Source organism: Podarcis melisellensis (assembly GCF_964234715.1).
Source record: "Podarcis melisellensis genome assembly, chromosome: 1".
NCBI classification, from domain to species: Eukaryota; Metazoa; Chordata; class Lepidosauria; order Squamata; family Lacertidae; genus Podarcis; species Podarcis melisellensis.
This window is the reverse complement of record NC_138528.1, coordinates 30914993-30935495: the sequence shown is the minus strand read 5'-3', so window position 1 is coordinate 30935495 and position 20503 is coordinate 30914993. Positions and strand designations below refer to the sequence as shown.

The 20503-nt window shown below is 43.8% G+C and overlaps 1 protein-coding gene across 1 annotated transcript in view; it reads right to left on the bottom strand.

The window, feature by feature from the left end:
- LTBP2 (latent transforming growth factor beta binding protein 2) overlaps positions 1–20503 on the bottom strand; it is a 133641-nt gene that overhangs the window by 75699 nt on the left and 37439 nt on the right. Inside the window, exons 4-8 of the mRNA XM_081908600.1 lie at positions 11889–12076; positions 9771–9941; positions 8117–8311; positions 6767–7050; positions 4142–4244 (exon numbers count right to left, since the gene is read on the bottom strand). Of these exons, the coding sequence (XP_081764726.1) occupies positions 4142–4244; positions 6767–7050; positions 8117–8311; positions 9771–9941; positions 11889–12076 (941 nt within the window). The remainder of the gene's footprint in view (positions 1–4141; positions 4245–6766; positions 7051–8116; positions 8312–9770; positions 9942–11888; positions 12077–20503) is intronic.

The window sequence follows — 20503 nt, the reverse complement described above, 5'->3', positions numbered from 1 at the left end:
ACTCAGCGGGAGTTGAGCAGCCTCTGGGGTGCTATGGAGCCATTCTGCTTGGCAAAGTTATTTTCATAGACTTCATTAGCAGTTTGCAATATTTTATCTGAGTCATCTTTTTATCATTATCCCAGTGAGGATGGGCAAGGATTTGGTTTTAACAATGTTTTTCCATTCTAGTTCAAGGAATGGTGTGCAGCTTGTAACATCGTTCAGCATCTCTCAGTGACTCTGGGTTAATCTGGGCGATCTGCCACCTATTTGCCAACCCTTGGCTGACTCAGTGGGAGGTCCATTGAGGGAATGCGTTGAATACCATACTCAACACTACCCATCGCAACTTCCCAACACACGTTTTCTCTCATTAGAACAAAAACAACAACAAAAAAGTTTTTTTTAAATGTGAGAAATGTGATATATGTGAGTTGTTAGTTCTAAAAGGAATCGAGGCAATGAAAGTACAGAACTGGTTGAGCTACACAGCAGCAGCTGGGGGAATGCGCAGGTGTATGAGTATCAGCAGCGGGTGTGAGGAGCAGGTCAGCAATAAAACAGCCAGTGTCAGTGAAGTTAACTCTATAATCAAAAAAACCAAAAGAGTGCAGGCATAGGCATAGGGTCGGCATATTTCAAAACGTAAAACCCAGGACACCTCGACAAATGTTGAGCTTTTTCCCCCGATCCAGGACAAAGCACCGCCTTTTAAAAATTCTCCCCAGATGTCAATTACACAACTCTTCCCAGTAGGTCTTGCCCCAGTGAGGTACTTGCAAGAGCTGAAGCCATTTCCCACTGCTCTCTAAGGCTCCTCCCCTGGGTCCTTCCCCAGCAACCTGTGGCTCCTTTGCCTTGTCTCTCTTTGCTCTGCCCTCTTCGTTCCTCTCTGTGTTCTGGGAGAACAATGGGAAGGAACCTGATTACAGCCTGAGAGAGATACTCCCTGGCAGCCTACCTCTCGGGCCCCCTCCTCACCAGTCTCTGCTTCTGCCTCTGCTTCTTGACTGCTCTCTGCCACCACCTCTTCTTGCTCACTAAACCTTGTTACCTCTTCAGCTTCCGACACCTCCTCCTTCCAGTCTGCTCCCTCTGCCCACTCATCATTGTTTCACAACCAATCCCTTGGGTTCTGGGCTTTCTTCCCTTGGGGGTTTCCCAGCTGATGCCTCCCACCACTCCAGTGTGGAGTAGTGGTTAAGAGCGGTAGACTCATAATCTGGTGAACTGGGTTCGCTTCCCCGCTCCTCCACATGCAGCTGCTGGGTGACTTTGGGCTAGTCACACTTCTTTGAAGTCTCTCAGCCTCACTCACCTCACAGAGTGTTTGTTGTGGGGGAGGAAGGGAAAGGAGATTGTTAGCTGCTTTGAGACTCCTTCGGGAAGTGATAAAGCGGGATATTAAATCCAAACTCTTCTTCTTGGCAACTAGCCAGTCCATGACATTGAGTTCATTCTCTCCCTCTCCCTCCCCCCCCCCCACAGACACACACAAGAATGGATGAATGGGCAGAGTTGAATCCTTCCATAGCACTCCAAGAAGCCAGACCTGGACTGCAATCTGACACATCTGTAAGCAAAGATGATTTATTCCAGCCCATGACTTACAGCTACCCAGCCATGCAATTTCTAAGTGCTGAATGCATGGTTCAGCTTACTACATCTCAAGGCAACCGGTTAAAAGACTATGGCCACAAGTGCCATAAGCCCATCCATGCTGAGTTTGTTACACTGCACCAGCTGTTGCGTAACTGGTTCAGTCCATGGCAGCACAAATGAAAGTCAGCTGGGCTAACAGAAATCGCAGCTGCCATGACAGAGAAGGTTATGCAAAAAGCTTCTGACAGTCCTTCAAACCTAAAGCTGGCATCAAGATCATTGTGCAAGAAGATATGGATTTCCTTTATCCAGCAAGTCTTAGAAAGGATAAAGATGAACTCAAGAGTAGACCCTGGACAGGTTCCTTTGACAAAAACAAGCTAAATGTGTCCCAAATCGAAAGAACCTGTGATGCAAACACAGGTTGGCCACTTCCAATCTTACAGCAACTACTTCTTTGATCACACGAGATTGCCCTTTCTGATATAATAATCCCTTCTTGAGGCTGTGGGCTGATTTTCACATGTCCCACTAGGGAGCAGCTCATTAACAGACTGAAGCTTGATTTTGTCTTGTGGAATGCAAGGGCCATTTGGGGGCCTTTCTGCACAATCAGTTATGGAGCCCTAAATGTGTTCGTTACTAATTTCTTCCCCACAGTCAAATTCCCCTCCCCTCAAAATTGCACATCTGTTTTGGTGCTGGTGTTTTTATTTTTACTTTATTTATTTTGCACCTGGGAAACTGAAATACTTTCCTAACATAGTTTGTTTATTTAAACAGATTTTATATACTTGTATGTACGTATATAGCTTTAATTCTATCCATTTTTAATTCAATTTTAATGATAGATTTTTCAATGTTTTTAGTGGTCTTCTTTTTTACCTGTAAACCACCTTGAATTCCATCAGGAAAAAGGGTGGAGTATAAATAAATATATAATAATTGTTGTCGTTGTTGTTGTTATGACTGCTGTGTGGAATATGTCTATGTGAATGTCACTGGCATACCTGGATATTTTTGTGTGAAATAATTAGTGGGCTATCTTTGAAGGTGACACAGAAACATGGGAGCAGCTGCCAGGACCGCATAACACTGGTCCTAAAAATCTAGATTCAGGTAGGTAGCCGTGTTAGCATGACGCAATCGAAATAAATAAATAAATTAAAAAGTCAGATGGGTGGGGTGTAAGTAAGTAATAATAATAATAATAATAATTAATAATAATATAATTGCTATGGCCTCAAGCCTGATAACATAGATCAAGACAATGCCATCTTCATTTTCATCATAGCAGTTTGATCCTTCTCTTACTTGGTTGATTAAGATTACTTATATGCCACTTTTCCACCATCAGTTTTGCCCAAAGTGGCTTACAACAAACATTCAAAACATCATAATACAAATATATGAAATAGAGAGCAGCTAAATCAATTTAAAAAATGGCAAAATAAACAATTTAACAAACATAGAATAAATCCAATACTATTAAAAATAAAATAAAAAGCAATATAGGTTTAAGTATATAAATACAAAGCAGAACAAGAGCTAATTATCAATTACTTCTCGGCACATGCTACCCATGGGGTGGGGGCAGGGGAACCTGATGACCGTAATCCTGCCACAGTGTCTAATTAAAGGCGAACTTGTCACAATTCAAGTATTTATTTTAAAAACTGATAAGAAAAAAATATTTAAAACCAGGCACTAAACTTTGCCCCTTCCCTACCTACACAGCCCTGGCATACCCAATAGTGTGGGCAATTCAGCATGCAGATTCCAGGAGAAGTGCAATAAATGGGTAGACCTAGCAGCCACCACTCTGGAAGAACACTAAGTCAGTCTCCCTCTTCATTCACTAGGTCTTTCCAGTGCACACCAAGAAATAAGCCAATGGAAGCGCCATGCTCCTTTCAGAATAACCTCTACCTTTGTTCTGCATCAATCTCTTTGGGTACTGGGAAAAGAAAATGCAGAACTGGATTTGTATGCCCCTGGAATGGACTCTAGATTCCACCCTGCCAATTGTTTGATGTAGTGTTATTTCCAGAGCCCCTGCCAAGTCTTCATCTAAAGCAGGCCTGTAAGTCTGTAAGGCTGAGTATGCAACCTCACCAGCCAATATGCAGGCATACCTCCTAAAATGACGGGCACTGTTTTCCAGTTTTCTCCTGCCTAATTTCTCTGACATGGAACAAACATCAGACTGCCCTTGGGTTTTACAGATCTGGTATATAAGCAGACCACAAAGTTCTGAGCCAGCAACCGCGTCAAACCAATTCCTGCTGGCACCTAAACTGACACTGCAGCCAAGTAATCACCCCTGAGAAGACCATATTACATGCTTTCTCCTGCCCAAGTGCATTGAGGATCATGTCCAGGAAGAAACAGTGTCTCTGAAACAAGGGGACATGCCTTGGGCTACTTCCCAGTTCCAAATGGGTCAGTCCAAATGGATCAGTAACAACCCAGTTTATGTTCAGCCTCACGCCCTGCATTGGCCCTACAGGACTTGTAGATGGCAATGCTAATGATTTCTCCCTTAGATAGCACTTACCTGGTTTTGATGGACATGGGATGCATTTGCTGACCCCCCAAAAGGCCCCCACACTGCCACAACAATCCTCATAGCTGGCCAGACCAGGTAGTGGGTCAGCACACTAGAAAGAGAAATGGGGGGAAAAGAGATAGCATCAGAATCTTGTGCTATTTGTAATTTGGGAGGAAGGCCATGTTAAGCCCTATGCCCAATCTTTCAATCCATTCTTTCAGGGGCACCACATTGTAGACCACAGCTAAAGGTGCCAAGATGCCAGTGATGGAAAGGAGAAGTACAGGCCTGCCTTTCTGTGAAAGAGTAGGGGTTAGGGATGAATAAATCTGTCAGTGTTGGTTTCTCTCGGTTTCTACTTTTTCCATTCTTTAAGTTCCGTTCCACATCACTTAATGGGCTTAAAAAAAAAAAAAGACCACATAAAAATTATATGCATTTCCAAGAACATTTCTCCTAACAAATGCATTTTTGTTTCATGTACACATTTTCCCCTCACGCTGAGCATTTTGCATGTTATTTACACTAATATGACATTTTATCTGTGCCCTTTCCCCTAACACAGACATTTTTGGGTTAGAGAACTACATTGCAAAATTCAGAGCAGTGTAAAGGATAGCTGTTCCTTCACTTTGTGTTAAGGAGTTTCGCAGTGAAATGCAAACCAAACAAACTTCTCCTCCATCCCTAACAATAGTGCTTGCATTATTCTTAGGTGTCATTACAGGTACCCATGCTCCCTGTAGGGCCAGAGTTGTATTTTAAGACAGTAAAGAGTCTCGCAGACAGGAAAACGAGAGCCTGGCTGTATCTTTGGCTCTTGGAAAGCCAGGGTATTAGTATTAGATACAAGGTATTACTGTTATGTTTGAGCAGCAGAGCATGACCCAGAGATAATATCACCAAGCAAAGCCTTTGGATAAAACAAATGCCTTTTCACAGACGTACATCTATTAACTCGCGGGATGGGTAGGCAATTCCAGACCTTGTGGGGACATTTGTGGCAAGGCGTTTTCATTTACTTAATGAGTATTTTCCCCCCTCCTAACAAGGCCCTCTGGATTACAGTCTCCCCCATTAGAGCTGAATTGTCGTAGTCCACAGGCCAAATCTGGCACTCATCCATCGCCAAAATGGCCGTGTGCCCAGCACTCACATTCCAATAAGTATGGCTTCAGACTGAAACGGAAGAGACAAATGCTTCCTGCCCAGGCTCCTAGCCATCACCTAGTCTGCTCCGCTGCGGACCCTGCTCCAGTGGAACGAAACAAGAGAAGAACAAGGTAGCTGCTTTCCCCACTCCCACCCCCTGAAGGTACCTATAGAACCCTACCTGAGATGAAGTAAGGCCTAAATGTCTCTCCGCCTTTCACTAAATCCGCCAGTCAGCACTTGGGGGAACAAATAAGTACTTAAGAAAAACAGCGACTGCATGGATCATTTACTCTCATAAAGTGGAATTGGGATTTTCCAACCCTATTATTATAGGCAAAATGTTTCATACCAAATTTTCAGAATGAATCCATGTAGAATTGCTTGGCTGAGAAGACCTAGTACTAGGAATCAGGATGGAGCCGAGTCTGACTAATGTCAAAATTGATTGCCTTGGGCATGGATCCCAAATGACACAGACTGTCCCCTGAAAATCTGGGTTAAAAATGCAATGTAGCAATCTAAAAAATACACACAAGCATTATTCTGAACTCTTGTATAATTCCACAGAATCTATGAAACAAGAAGGAAGGGGAGGGGAGGGGAGGGGAGGGGAGGGAAGGGAAGGGAGGAAAAGAGCAGGGCTAGATTGCACCACTCATGTGAATTTTCTTTCCCTAGAAGCTTCAAGGGAAATGAATTTTAATCAATACCAAGCATTTGTTTATTGTGAGAAGAGTTTCCATATATATTCATTTCCTACTAAAATCGTAAGTAGCTATAAAAAGAGTGTCCTTTGGACCCAGATTGTTTGAGTGTATGTGTATGAGGAAAAACAGACCGTAAAAAAGCTGGAACAAAAAGTCTCAGAACAATGTATGGTCAAGGTAGCATCAGTTGATCAGCACTTCTATTGATTCACAGGACTAGATGTGCTCTTTGAAGATGTGCAAAGTGCTTCAGACCACAGGCTCAGCTGCCTCCTTTGTGAGGAAGAGTTTCTGGGGGAAGGAAAAAGCGCTACCTACAGAATTGAATGAACCCTGCCTGGCATTTTTTGTTTGACTTTCTAGAGCATTTGTAGGCTGAGGTAATTTTAAAAATAATCGTACATTCTCCCTGGTGGACCAAAATGCCTGAATCATTGTCCTTGATCTTTTAAATGTTTGTAGCTGCCTCTATTTCATCATTTTTACCTGCTTTTATCCATTAGTTTTCCGCCGCTGCTTCTTTTGCTTGATGATAATTTTTGCATTTTATTATTTTTTTATTGCATTCAACATTACCTTATGACGTTACCTTGGATTTTTCAACAGAAGGTGGGATACAAATGTTTTCAATAAATAAAATCAAATAATACAAAATGACATTTCATGCGCATGCTCAGGGTTCACATACACTGCATCCATTATTCTCACATTCCATAACCTACACCCCAAGTGTGTGAACAAAATTGAGTTAAGACAGAATAGCTCTGACCTTTCCATGCACTGACTCCATGTAACACTTTCCCACTAGGTCCTGAGGCCTCTGCTGCTGCTGATGTCTCTCTGTGACAATGTTGTTGTTGTTGATGGTGATGGTGGTGGTGTTATCACTGTACTGGTGGGATCCCAATGGAAACTGAGATATCAACACAGCTTCAACACTGTTCTCTTCCGACTGATCTGCGTCACTTTTCACTCGAGCTACCTGATGGATCTGCACAGCAGCTTCCGGAGGGTGGTTGATATGTACGTTCACAAGGGAAGGATTTCTGGAAGCTGGAAGGAAAGTTTGTCAATGGAAACATGACTTTGCTTCTTGCTCTGCAGCAACCTACAAATTTCTAGAGGGGTTAGTGGATATACTCTGACATTTGCTCCATCTGCAGGACCACACTGGTTCTCAGTACAAACATTATATTGAAAAGCAGCCATCGCTGTTCATTTATGGCCCAAAATGTACAAATAAGGGAAATAACTTTTGACTTGCCATGAAGCCCAGGGAAAACCACGAAACCTGTGAGTATCAGAATACAGTGGTACCTCTAGTTACGAACTTAATTCGTTCTGGAGGTCCGTTCTTAACCAGAAACTGTTCTTAACTAGAGGCATGCTTTCGCTAATGGGGCCTCTTGCTGCCGCTGCGCCGCCAGCACACAATTTCCGTTCTCATCCTGAGGCAAAGTTCTCAGCTCGAGGTAACTCTTCCAGGTTAGCGGAGTTTGTAACCTGAAGCATTTGAAACCTGAAGCGTTTGTAAATCAAGGTACCACTGTATGGACAAGAATATTAGCTTCTTTCTAGGCTATGCGTAGATTATAGCCTACATGAGTGACTTATTATGAATTCTAGACCAGGGGTTTTACCTATGTGAAGGGAGTGCTGCTATTTCTTTATAGGGATTTTAATTAAGAAATTCAGAAACCTCTACTTAGGTCCTCAATTTGTGTGTGTGTGTGTGTGTGTGTGTGTGTGTGTGTGTGTATCTATATATCTCAACCATATCTAATAATAAATTAAAATACAAAGCAGATACTTGCATGGCAGTAAAAGGTAGTGCTCTCACAAAAGGAGTCCTAAGCACAGGTGCACATCTAAGCCAACATCCTGTATATGCATTTATCTTGAAGCACACACAATTGAGCAGTACTAAGATTGTGAACAGTTAAGCAGAGTTAGGGATGTTTTTGTAGAGAACAATCCCTTCTTCTATAAGGCACTTATCATCTGATAATTATTTTCCCACTTCATGGCAAGAGGCGGGGGGGGGGGAGGCAAAGGTATGCTCAATAGAAGCTCCACACACCAGCAGCCTATAAGAAACAACAAGTCTAGTGCTGCTTACCAAGTTGGTTGGATAAAGGAAGTGTGTACATTGAATGTTTCATGGAGTTGCTTGCCAAGCTGTTTGGCACGTCTTTTTTCCTTTCCACTTTCAAAGCTGGTAGGTGGCAGAACTTCCCTGTAGAGTTAGAAGGGCACCAGCATTCGTCCCTGCCCACACAGCGTCCCCCATTTAGACAGGGAATCTGGCAGAAATCTGTAAAGAAAGGAAATCTGTAAGTGAAAGCCAGAGACGGAACGCAGATGAATGTCCAGAAGCTCACCCTAGCCAGCAAATAGGCCAGTACCTGTCCTATCAAGAAGTCTCAGTCACAGAAAGATGTCAAGCTGTCCCAGTTATGAAGGACGCCAAGCGTGTAAGCTAACTCTACTTCCAAAGATGACTAAGCAACTTTCTGCCTGTGGTGCTTGAAGGCACTTCTATCCTCAGCCCTACTATTTATGCCATGGAAGAATGTTACTAACATGGGCTGGATGAGCGTGCAATATGGCCAAGGCAAGTTTCATTTTCCAATTCAACATGTTAAGCCAAAACGGATTGAAACCTCGAATGGGAAGACACCCTAAAATTCAACCACAGGAAGGAAGCATTTGCGTTCTTCTTCTGTGAGAGCCTGTGCAGGGCCATTCCACAGAACTACTAAAGGTAATTGTAAAGGGACCCCTGACCATTAGCTCCAGGTGTGACTGACTCTGGGGTTGCACGCTCATCTCGCTTTATTGGCCGAGGAAGCCGGCATACAGCTTCCGGGTCATGTGGCCAGCATGACTAAGCCACTTCTGGCAAACCAGAGCAGCGCACGGAAATGCCGTTTACCTTCCCGCCGGAGCGGTACCTATTTATCTACTTGCACTTTGACGTGCTTTTGAACTGCTAGGTTGGCAGGAGCAGGGACCGAGCAACGGGAGCTCACCCCGTCACGGGGATTCAAACTGCCGACCTTCTGATCGGCAAGTCCTAGGCTCTGTGGTTTAACCCACAGCGCCACGCGCATCCCAGAACTACTAGATAGGGTCAAACTACTAGATAGGGTCAAACTCTAGAGCAGCCCTTCCCCAACCTGGAGCCCTCTAGATGTTTTGTAGCGCTAGTCATCTGGAGCTGATGGGAGTTGCACTCCAAAACATCTGGAGGGCACCAGCTGGGGAAAGTTCCTCCAGAGCAATGGTTAGAGGGCTGACCTGTCCAGCTCACTGAAATTTCCTGTGCAATTACAGTTTCAGCAAGATCAGAAGAAAGGCTTCAGCTGCCATAATAATTAGGAACGGCATAAAAGCTTCAGCCAACTCTCCTGGTTTCCACACAAGCGAAAGGAGAGAACAGGAAGAAATTAGGTGTTGGGAGTCAGACCCAAAAGCTAATGCCAATGAAAGCAGAAAATTGGCCCTGACAAGAAGAATTGCAGCAATGCCTGTCTGAGACTCTGACTGAACTGCTGTATTGAGAGGAGGACAAAAGGTAACTGTATTCGACCTCTTGTCTCAAAGAGGGCAGGACCAGTCTCGGGGAAGACTCATTTTCAGGCCAATTGAGCTGTCATCCTCCTTCTGCTCTGAACTCTGCTCCTGCAGTGAATTGCTAGTCTTGTGGATGAAAGCAACAGAGGAAGATAGATAAACCTTGTGAAAGGGGTCAGACATATGAGAAGACTCACAGATACGGAAGCCAGATTTAGGGTCATGGCCATGCCCGCCCTGGCTGTACAGGGTGGTGGTGTCTCCTTTCTCACAGCTGTTGTAGCAGCGGCCATGTCGACAAGTCTGTTTACAGATTGTGGGGGTGAAGATAATCTTTATCTTCCTGATTTTTTCTGTCAGGTTGACACCTGCAAAGAAAAGACAAATGACCATCACAGAGCAGAAAGATGTCTCTGAGCACCTTAGTTTAGCACAGGAGTGAGGGACTTGTGGTCCTCCAGATGCTGGATTCTCACTCCCATCAGCCCAGCCAGCATGGCCAATGGTTCCAGGGATGATGGGACTTGTAGTGGCTTAGGGAATGGATGGAAGAACATAACAAGAGTCTGCTGTACCAGGCCAATGGCCCATATAATGTAGCATCCTGTTTTCGCAGTGGGCAACAATAAGGCCTATATTACAAGCCCTGATATTACAAACTCTATAAAAGCAATAAGTACAGACTACTAAAGGGTGGCCAGGAGGATTTAGTAGATTACACAGCGAACCCACAGAATACATTTCAAGGATTTACTTAAATAAAACTAGGGGAAAGGGATAAAATGCATTAACTGAAAGAAGCATGAGGCATTTCTGTATCAGAATGACAATAAATTCTTTCCTCCTTTATTTCTCGGCCCTGTTTTAAGGAAGGAAAGGAGACTGGGAAAGCTACCCTGAAGGGAAATGCTTGGATGTAATAATAATAATAATCTACAATATTAATGCCTCCCACCAGAACAGAGCACATGGCTGCGTTCCAGTCTACTCCGGTCCTACTCCAGCTGAGACGTGGGGAGGGAGGGAGAGACAGCCAGGCCAATTAGTTGAAGTGAAGGTAGAGGAATGTTGGGTAGATCAGTTAGGGTAGAGATGTCAAAGCTGAGGGGGAAAAGCTTGATGCCTCACCTCGAAAAGGATATCGGGGAGCTGGAAAGGGTTCAGATAAGGGCAACCAAAAGGATGGAGGCAATGGAACAACGATGAAGAATGAGTACAACATTTGTTTTATTGTATTTTTTAAATTAAGGATGTGTTAATGCCCCAGTGGATTTGTTGTTATGTATTTTTATTATGCATTGGTTTTATAGTTGTAAGCCGCTTAGAAGCCATTCTGGCATATAAGCAGTATACAAATTAATAAACAAAAACATTTGGGGCTTTTTAGTTTGGAGAAAAGGCAAGTAAGAGGAGACGATGATAGATATGTAAAAAATTAGACATGGTGTGAAGGAAGTGGTGAGAGAAATGTTATTCTCCCTCTCTTATAACACTAGAACTCAAGAGCCTAGGGCCTGCCAATCAGAAGGTCGGTGGTTCGAATCCCTGCAATGGGGTGAGCTCCCATTGTTTGGTCCCAGCTCCTGCCCACCTAACAGTTCGAAAGCACATCAAAGTGCAAGTAGATAAATAGGTACCACTCCTGCGGGAAGGTAAACGGCATTTCCGTGCGCTGCTCTGGTTTGCCAGAAGCGACTTAGTCATGCTGGCTACTTGACCCGGAAGCTGTCTCAGGACAAACGCCAGCTCCCTTGGCCTATAGAGCGAGATGAGCGCCGCAACCCCAGAGTCATCTGTGACTGGACCTAACGGTCAAGGGTACCCTTACCTTTACCTTACCTTAATGGTAAAGGTAAAAGGTAAAGGACCCCTGGAAGGTTAAGTCCAGTCAAAGGCGACTATGGGGTTGCAGCGCTCATCTCAGTTTTAGGCCGAGGGCAGATGGCGTTTGTCCACAGACAGCTTTCCGAATCATGTGACCGGCATGACTAAACCACTTCTGGCGCAACAGAACATCATGACAGAAACCAGACTGCACAGAAAGGCTGTTTACCATCCCGCTGCAGCAGTACCTATTTATCTATTTACACTGGCATGCTTGGTAGGAGCTGGGACAGAGCAACCGGAGCTCACCCCATTGCAGGGATTTGAACTGCTGACCTTTTGATCGGCAAGCCCAAGAAGCTCAGTGGTTAAGACCACAGTGCCACCCACATCCCACTACCTTGATGGACTCCACACCACCACCCACACTGCATAAAGCCTGTGCTTAGAAACATTTGTCAAAGAAACCTGGCTCATTCTTTAGACCTTACCCCCGTGAGGTGAAGATGGCTCCTGAAATGCCGTACGTGGCCCAGAACTGCTCTGTTCAAATCCATTCCCATTTGGCAAGGCATTGGATGTGAGCTGATCATTATTGGTGGCTGGATAGCGTCGGACTGTACGAGAGGGCCCCGTGTGCAGCTGAGGGGTAGCAACAGAACGACTTTGGCTCTGAGACCTGTTGAAAAGAAAGCAGAGCTAGCATCTGTGCTGGATAAAATGATACGAATCTTTCTTTCTCTTTTAATGATTTTCATACCAAATTCGACAAAGAAAGAAGAAAGAGATACAAAGACAAAGAAAAGGAAGGAAGAAAAACAAAGAAAAAAGGTGGAAGAAGTCCCAATCAGTTCCCATTAAAAATACAATATCCACTGATACATCCATCTTAGGTTAAACATATAAATTGATGTCCAAATGTTGAAACAGCTATCCGCATGTAGTTGATAAGAAACACACTCAAATGTAGCTAGGGTGGTACAGTCCTCACACCACTGCATAATAGGCGGTGGATGTTTATCCTTCCAGGCTTGTAATATAAGGCAGTGTACACATTACCAGCTTAAAATGCAGCTAAATCAGGCATAGGTAAACTCGGCCCTCCAGATGTTTTGGGACTACAACTCCCATCAACGCTAGCTAACAGGACCAGCGGTCAGGGATGATGGGAACTGTAGTCTCAAAACATCTGGAGGGCCGAGTTTGCCTATGCCTGAGCTAAATTGTTCTTATTCTCAATTGGGATTGAAACTGGTTTGGGGGAAAATGTACCAATAGGAAATGAGAGGGTAGATATGGATTTGGGCTAACATTGTGTGCATGCCACTTCCCAAACCAGCCATGGGAATGCACTGGATGTAGAGTTAACAGGAGTGCGTACACAGTCTCAGTCTCTTGGCAACCATAAAGGTTCACAAAATCCCCTCTGTTGTCCTTTCATTAATCCCCAAATTACAGGAATATAATTTAAAAGTAAATGGACACCTGCAAATATCAAGGGTTTCACTAATACAAAACTGATACAGACAACAACTTCAGTCCAAAAAAGGAAGTATCATTGGCCATGCCCACATCATATGTCACAGCATTTCCAGCAATACACCTCCAGCTTCTATCTGTGTTTGACATGGCCAGGCATTCTTTCTGACTGCATCAGAGGGAGAGATGAACCTGGAGGCTCCTCTTCATCAGCTCCATTTGGACCAGCTGCTATTTGACTCTCTCAGAACCGTCTCCTCCACTGCCATTATGCAACTTTATTATGTAACATTATGAAAGGGTTGGGATCTGGACATGCATATTTCCCTCTTTTCTTCATATCCGCCCCTACCATTATTTTGACTTGTATCTTTTGGTTTTAAGCCATCATTCAAAATTGTAAGCTGCCTAACCTCTCACCATTGCTGAGACACGTGGAAGCAACCAGCTTGAATGGCTTCAAGGATCATTCCAGACTACTTTTTTACAGCTGCCTCCTGAGAATTCAGCCCCTTGTGAATGAATTTAGCCAGTACTATTTCTCTAGAAACAGAGATGCCGGAACTCACCATGAACACATCCCTCGTTCTCTTAGAATGACAATAGTGCCCATCTGAGAGGTGCTAGAACTAAGTTCCGGCTGAAAAACAGCCCTGAATCTAGCCACCATTCACAAGAATACAAAAAGCTTGTGGGGTAGCAATAATATATATCTGTTGGGTCCTCTTGAGCTGTGCATAACCATTTTGGCACATCCCCAGTTCAAAACCACTTCAAGAAGTTTTCCCATAGCTCAAATTTATCTGGGCTCCAAAAAAAAAAACCAACACCCCAGAAGTCATGCACGCAGTGTGTTAAATGAATTGGCCCTGAACAAAGGGCCATCACCGCTGTGACTGGGCAAGATGGTAATGTATTTATTACATTACATGTAAGTGCTGTTGTTGTCCTAAGCCTCTCATCTTCCTCCAGCCGTGAGTGACCCCACAAAAGCCTACTAATCTTCTGCAAGGGCTGAAGCGCATTCCCATTCCTGCCTCTGGCATCGACAAGGAAAGAGATGTAGCCAGAAAAGAAGCCTGGCCAAGAAAATAAACAGAACACGCAACCCATAAAAGTCATGAAAGAAACTTTTACAGGGAATGAACACCCATGAGTGAATTTGCATTCCCCACCCCTGGGTAATTTTATTTATGAGGCCTGGCATTTTGTAGCAGTCAAGCAAACAATACGCATACACTCCCAGTTCCCAAGGCCACTCTTCAGTGCCCACTTAACACATGCTGGTTGTCACCCCAACAGAGCAAAGCTTGTTTTAACTCAGCAGATTCTAAACCTCTTTCTTTCCTAGGCTTTTCAACCCATTCCACCCTGTTGGCTCCCATTTTCCTTTCAGGGGATCAGTGCCAAGCTTTCCAGACAGCTTTGTTTGTAAGTACCCTGACCCACCCTGTATTTTTCAGCATCCTAAATGAGCCAGGGCAGAGTCAGTACTGAGATCTCCAAAGAAGCCTAAAGTGAGTCAGTGAGATTAAATAGGTCTTATGCGAGACACATAAGCCCCACAAGTTGTATCAGATTCCCTGCACGTTCCTACTTCCACAGCATCTATATACAGTGTGCATTTGCACAATACATACTTGTACGCATGAGATCCCAGTTTCGATGCAGAGCTTAAAGAAGCTCCAAGAAGCAGGGCGGGGGGGGGGGGATGCAAATTCACTCATGGAAACCTGAGTTCACTACCTGAAACCCTGAAGATTTGGATTCAAGGTTTGCTGCTAAATTTAGGGGTTAACTATATCAAACTATTGGTTTGAGCAGCATGAGCCAGCTCTTTCATATACTTGGGGGTGGGTTTGGAGAGAGAGAGCTCATTCTAAAAGAATTCCCACTATGTTAACTTTGGTGGCTCAGTCATTAACTATTATTTGAAATCTGGTCCTCAGCCTGCTTTATCTTGCAACATGAATCTCGTGTACATATTGAAACAAAGGACAATGAACTCGATCCTGAGAGTTGCTAATTGAAGAAGGTTCACGGAGGGGGACTATCTCATCCTCATATTCCCCCCACCCAAGAAAGATTCTCTGGAGGGTTGAGGTCCCTTTGAACAGTGTGGGTAGTGCACAGGGAGTTCTTGGAGAAGGGAGAGAATTGCCCTAAGTCAGATACAGGCTAGGACGCGGGTGGCACTGTGGGTTAAACCACAGAGCCTAGGACTTGCCAATCAGAAGGTCGGCGGTTCGAATCCCCGGCATGGGGTGAGCTCCCGTTGTTCGGTCCCTGCTCCTGCCCACCTAGCAGTTCGAAAGCACATCAAAGTGCAAGTAGATAAATAGGTACCACTCCAGCAGGAAGGTAAACGGCGTTTCCGTGTGCTGCTCTGGTTCGCCAGAAGCGGCTTAGTCATGCTGGCCACATGACCCGGAAGCTGTACACCGGCTCCCTCAGCCAATAAAGTGAGATGAGCGCCGCAACCCCAGAGTCGGTCACAACTGGACCTAATGGTCAGGGGTCCCTTTACCTTTACAGATACAGGCACCTGGTGCAAAACAGAGCTCCATTCACACAAGGTGCTTCTGATTCAGGGTGATTCTCACTTCCCACTTCAGCCCTCTTTACTGCAGCCTTCACTGTTCAGGAGGGTTTTTGAGCCTCCACTAGGGAGACACAAAGCTACAATTCTCAGTTTCTCTTATTTTCTCATTTTTCCAATCTTAAGTTCAGTTTGCCAAATTTCCACATCAGCCTGCAATTTTTTTTAAATTAAGCATCATCATGAAAATTCACTAGCATTTTAGTGAGCATTCTTCCTGATACACACACTTTACAAGCAATTCCCTTAACATCACATATTTTTGTAAGTTATTTTCACTAATATCTATATATTTATGCACAATGTCTCCTGATACATGGGTTTGTACATGCAGCTGAAGAACTGCATTGCAAAATATGGAGAAATACAAATTTGGAAGGAAAGCCGTGTTTCAGTTTGCGAATTGTTCAGGGAGTGTGCATTGTTGAAAGGAAGTTAATGGTCTAGACTGCTCAGCCACAGCTCTGAGCCCAACAAAGGACAATCTTTTCCACTTTCCAAATGAGCCATGGCGCTATGCGTTCTCCAGCATTTCTCAGCTGCCTTTGCTTCATGTGAAAGCTGGTGAAGTCCAAGATGCTTTGAGCTTATCAGCTTCATCATCACATATCTGATCGACATGAAGATAAGTCTGATAAGGTTATTGAGATGAACATTCTGATACCCAGGCAGGTACAAATGGGAGTTCTCATAAAACTATTATGAGTACAAAAAGTATCTCCATCTCTGAGCACCAGGCGGGAACATTCTAGTGGCTGTTCTATTAGCATTTCATTCAGAATTTTTCAGCTTCTGTTTCATCCACACACTTTCCCATTCAGCTGCACGCAGCCTTCCTTCATCCCTCATTGATGGTTGTTTAACATTCCTGTGGTAACCACAGGAATCACTTTTTTGAAAAACAAAAAATTACACTAGTAAAAAGGCAATAAAAGGGATGCATCACCAGGAACTGAGCTGTCCAGAACAACATGAGTGAGTTGTTATAGTAGAGAAACATGTTCTAAGATTTCATGGAGTTCACCCTAGAGCTCTAAAGGCATGTAAGAATGGAATGGCTGAGCTACCAAACATATGAGTTTTCTCACTGGCAGCACATTTAGTGGAAGAAGTTACACACACACACACACACACACACACACACTTTGGGTATTCTAAGAAATCACAGTTCTGGCAACACCATGTGCCATCATGATTTTCAGACAACTCCCATCAGCCACACGCAGCACAACAAATGATCAGCGATGGTGAGACCTGGAGTACAAAACATCTGGAGGGCATAAGGCTGCGTAAATAAAAGCTCCTTTTAAAAAGCATATTCTAAACTGGATAAACAGCGGCAAATGAGGCTCAGTGTAAATAAGTGTAAAGCACTGCAAATTCTGGAGGAAAAAATCCTAGCTCCACCTACACACCAATGAGACTGAAGAAGTGATAAATCAGGGGAAAGATCTTGAGGTGGTGTGTAAACTTATTGTGCAATGGCAATTCTATGCTAGGTACTATTTGGAAAGGGACTGAAAATGAAACAGCTGTTATTTTAACATCACTATACAAATCTATACTGGAATCCCTTTTGGAAAACCCTTTGCAGTTCTTGTTGCTCCATCCTCACAAAGATATTATACAATAGGAATAGGTGCAAAAAGAAACAAGAAACAAAGTAGTCAGAGGATTACAGCACCTTTCCTATGAGAAATTGCTGGAAGCTTTTGTGACAGTTCTTCCTATGCATTCTATAGACCAGGGGCTAAGCTTATTTACCCAGAGTCAGTAAATCCTTTCAGCTGTACTGGATCTTGCTTTTCCTGGGATCTCAATAGCCCTGATGGTGTTTATCTCTCCTTTCAGATGCCACACCCCATGGCTTCTCCTGAGTTTAAAAAATGCCAGTGAGAAGTCATGGACGTAGTTCTTGGGACAGCATTCCCACAAGGGATTTCAAATGCACAGGCCCTGGACCTGGAGTTGAATCCAACTGCTTGCTTCTTTGCTCTTCCTTTTTCTAGAGGAAGTCCTTGACCAGCAGCTCACTCTTTAGAATGTTGATTGTTCTGTTCTCTAATGCTGCTCCTGAGTGGCTTCAGCAAATCTCACAAGACCTGGACATTCCATACAGGCACACAGATATAAAGAACTAACTTTGCACAAATATCTTCCAGCATGAGGCTCAATTTCCCCCACCCCATGATAGCCGACTTGCAGCTCAGAATGAGGCCCCCTGGATCCAAGTAAGGTCTTTCCCCACCCCATAATGTTTAGGCGATGGCTGGTGCTGCAATGCAGACCATACATGAGATACACTGGGATACTTTTACTACCCTGCACTTTTGATAAGGTCAATGGTCATTTTACGAAGCATAAAACATCATAGGGATAATGAGAATTGCATCCAGAACCTCTCCTAGAATCAAAGCAAGATCAGCACAGCCGAAGAAAGGAAATATTTTCATTAACTTTATCAGGATCTCAAAAGCTTCCTAGCCAAAGTAACTTTCCAGTGGTTAACATTATCCAGAAGCTCACACATAGGCCAAAGTTATATTGAGAAACGACTGTCCTGGCCTACAAAGCACAAACTGTTCTTGGAATATCTCCTCCAGCTGTTTGTTTTTACTTTATACACTGAACACAAATATCCATTTTCCTTATTCTTCTAACCCTTTCATTCTTTCCTAGAGTTCACTGTACCACCCAACACTGCCCTCCGAAAGGAATCAGGATGAACTTGTCTGAAGGACTCAGACATTGTGTAGGCAGCAACAAAATGATGGCATCCCATCTAGTGAACTCATCCTTTCCAAGGTCACCCAACACCTCATCATCATAGTATCTCTGCCACACCCTCCATTCTACTTCCCCATTACTCCACCAGTGCCTTGAAACTAGTTCATATGTTTCTAATAAAATAAGCTGATGTCAAAGGTGGAGGCCACAGAACTGTGAGCAAGACTCTTTGGAAACCTTGCTTACAACAAGTGACTGGAGGTCTTATTACATCTGCTCCCTATCATTAGCCCCTGAAAGTGCTGCTGTGTGCTGTCCACTGTGCACAGGAAATAATACAAAATGTGATGGATTACATACAGTCCTGCAAAAATCCTTACAAGTAAAATGGCATGCTTTGGTAACAGGTCTGAATAGAGTTTTTAAGTAGACTTATGAGAGGTCATATGCAATGAAGAGCTGAATTCACCTGCCAGGTTTCAAGAATCAAGGAGCCATAATTTGACACTAAAGAGCATGCTCTGTCTGCAAAAGGTTCCAGATCTAATCTTTGGCATCTTCAACTAAAAGGATATCATGGAACAGGACTAAGGAGAGATTTGCTTGAGACCCTGGAGAACCACTCATAAGTGAACAGTGTTGGGTTATATGGCTGAACAATCTGGTACTTTTTACTTGCATGGTTTGAATTGGTTCTTATGATAACCATGGGACATATTTTGGCAGTCAATACATTCTTATTTCTCAAGGTTACTGCTTCAGCTGCTGCTCTTGCATGCACATTTCAGCCCTTTCCATTCTTAGAGGCCATTAAATACCGAAGAAAACAATTTTAGCACACTTAAAAAACAATTTTTTTAAAAAAAAATGAGGATTGTGTTTAAAAGAAGGCTGAAATATGCAAAGTCTGAAAGCAATAGATGACCTGTGTTGACAAACATTTCTGCACAACCATCCATTCAAAGTAGACCTAGATGCTGCAAGGAAAACTTGGTTTCTCATGTTTCTGTCCTGAGGCCAGGGGTGTACTTGCAAAGATGGATTGGCAGGTGGAAGCGAGAGGGGCTCCCCCAGAAATGCTCCCCCCCCCAGCCATTTTTCATTGCTTCCCCCTAGCTAGGTTCTGAAAGTATTGTGAGTTCTAGGGGGGAGGTAGGCTGAATGCCTGGGCTTCTTTCTAATTCTTGGAATAGCCAGGCTAGCTTTCTGGTGAGGCGATAGCCTAGGTGATGGGCCATTAAAGAGAACAAAGGAAGGGCAGGGGCCTCTTCCTCAATTTGCAAGCAGTTAGAAGAACAAAGGTAGAGTTGCGTAATGTGAGCTAGAAGCGAAAAGAAAAGTGAGAGGCTAAGAAGCCAAAGAGTCTGAGTGATGTTTGATTTCTGTTTGAATCCAAGGCTGCGGCTATGGAGGAAGCAAGGCCCTGTTCAAGTGTAATGCTGGGAACTCCTCCACTCTAGGCTCAGGTTGTATATATGTGTGAATTAACCATATATCATTCCAAACCTTCCATAAGTGCTTGAAACCTCTGGAACAGGGGTAGGCAACTTAAGGCCTGGGGGCAGGATGCGGCCCAATCGCCTTCTCAATCTGGCCCGCAGATGGTCCGGGAATCAGTGTGTTTTTACATGAGTAGAATGTGTGCTTTTATTTAAAAGGAATCTCTGGGTTATTTGTGGGGCATAGGAATTTGTTCATTATATTCTGGCCCCCCACAAGGTCTGAGGGACAAGGTCTGCTGAAAAAGTTTGCTGACCCCTGCTCTGGAATCTTGCACGACTTGGAGACTGGGGTAGCGTGCAACAGTATATTGAAAGTAATCCCAGTAGAGGGACCTGGGAACGTTTGCAATGCAGAATGTTAGTTCTGTTAAAACAAAAGGAGGCTACAGAAGGAACTTATAGATTATTTTACTGAAAAAATATGAATTACTGGGATACCCTTACAGCTGTTTAGGGTTCCTTCCCTTTTCGATAAACATATCTGCTGAAGAAAAGGAGTTTCCAGTGTCTAATTCCCATATGTCTATACCCATGAAGATACCAGTTATTTGAGACTTGACTCAACAGGCCACCATCCTCCAGCTACTGTACTGAGCATTCATTCTAATTTGGTTGCAGGGATGTTAGACAACACCACATCAAGTTAACGCTATCTCACACTTTCCCTTTCCTTATCTCAAAGAGTCCAGTTTTGGGGGGGAAGAGGGTGTGCTGCACAATCTGAATTTGCTGGCATGTAATTGGATCCCACCCAAAAACAGTGACAGTCTTGAAGTGCCCTCTGCCCTAGATAAAATTG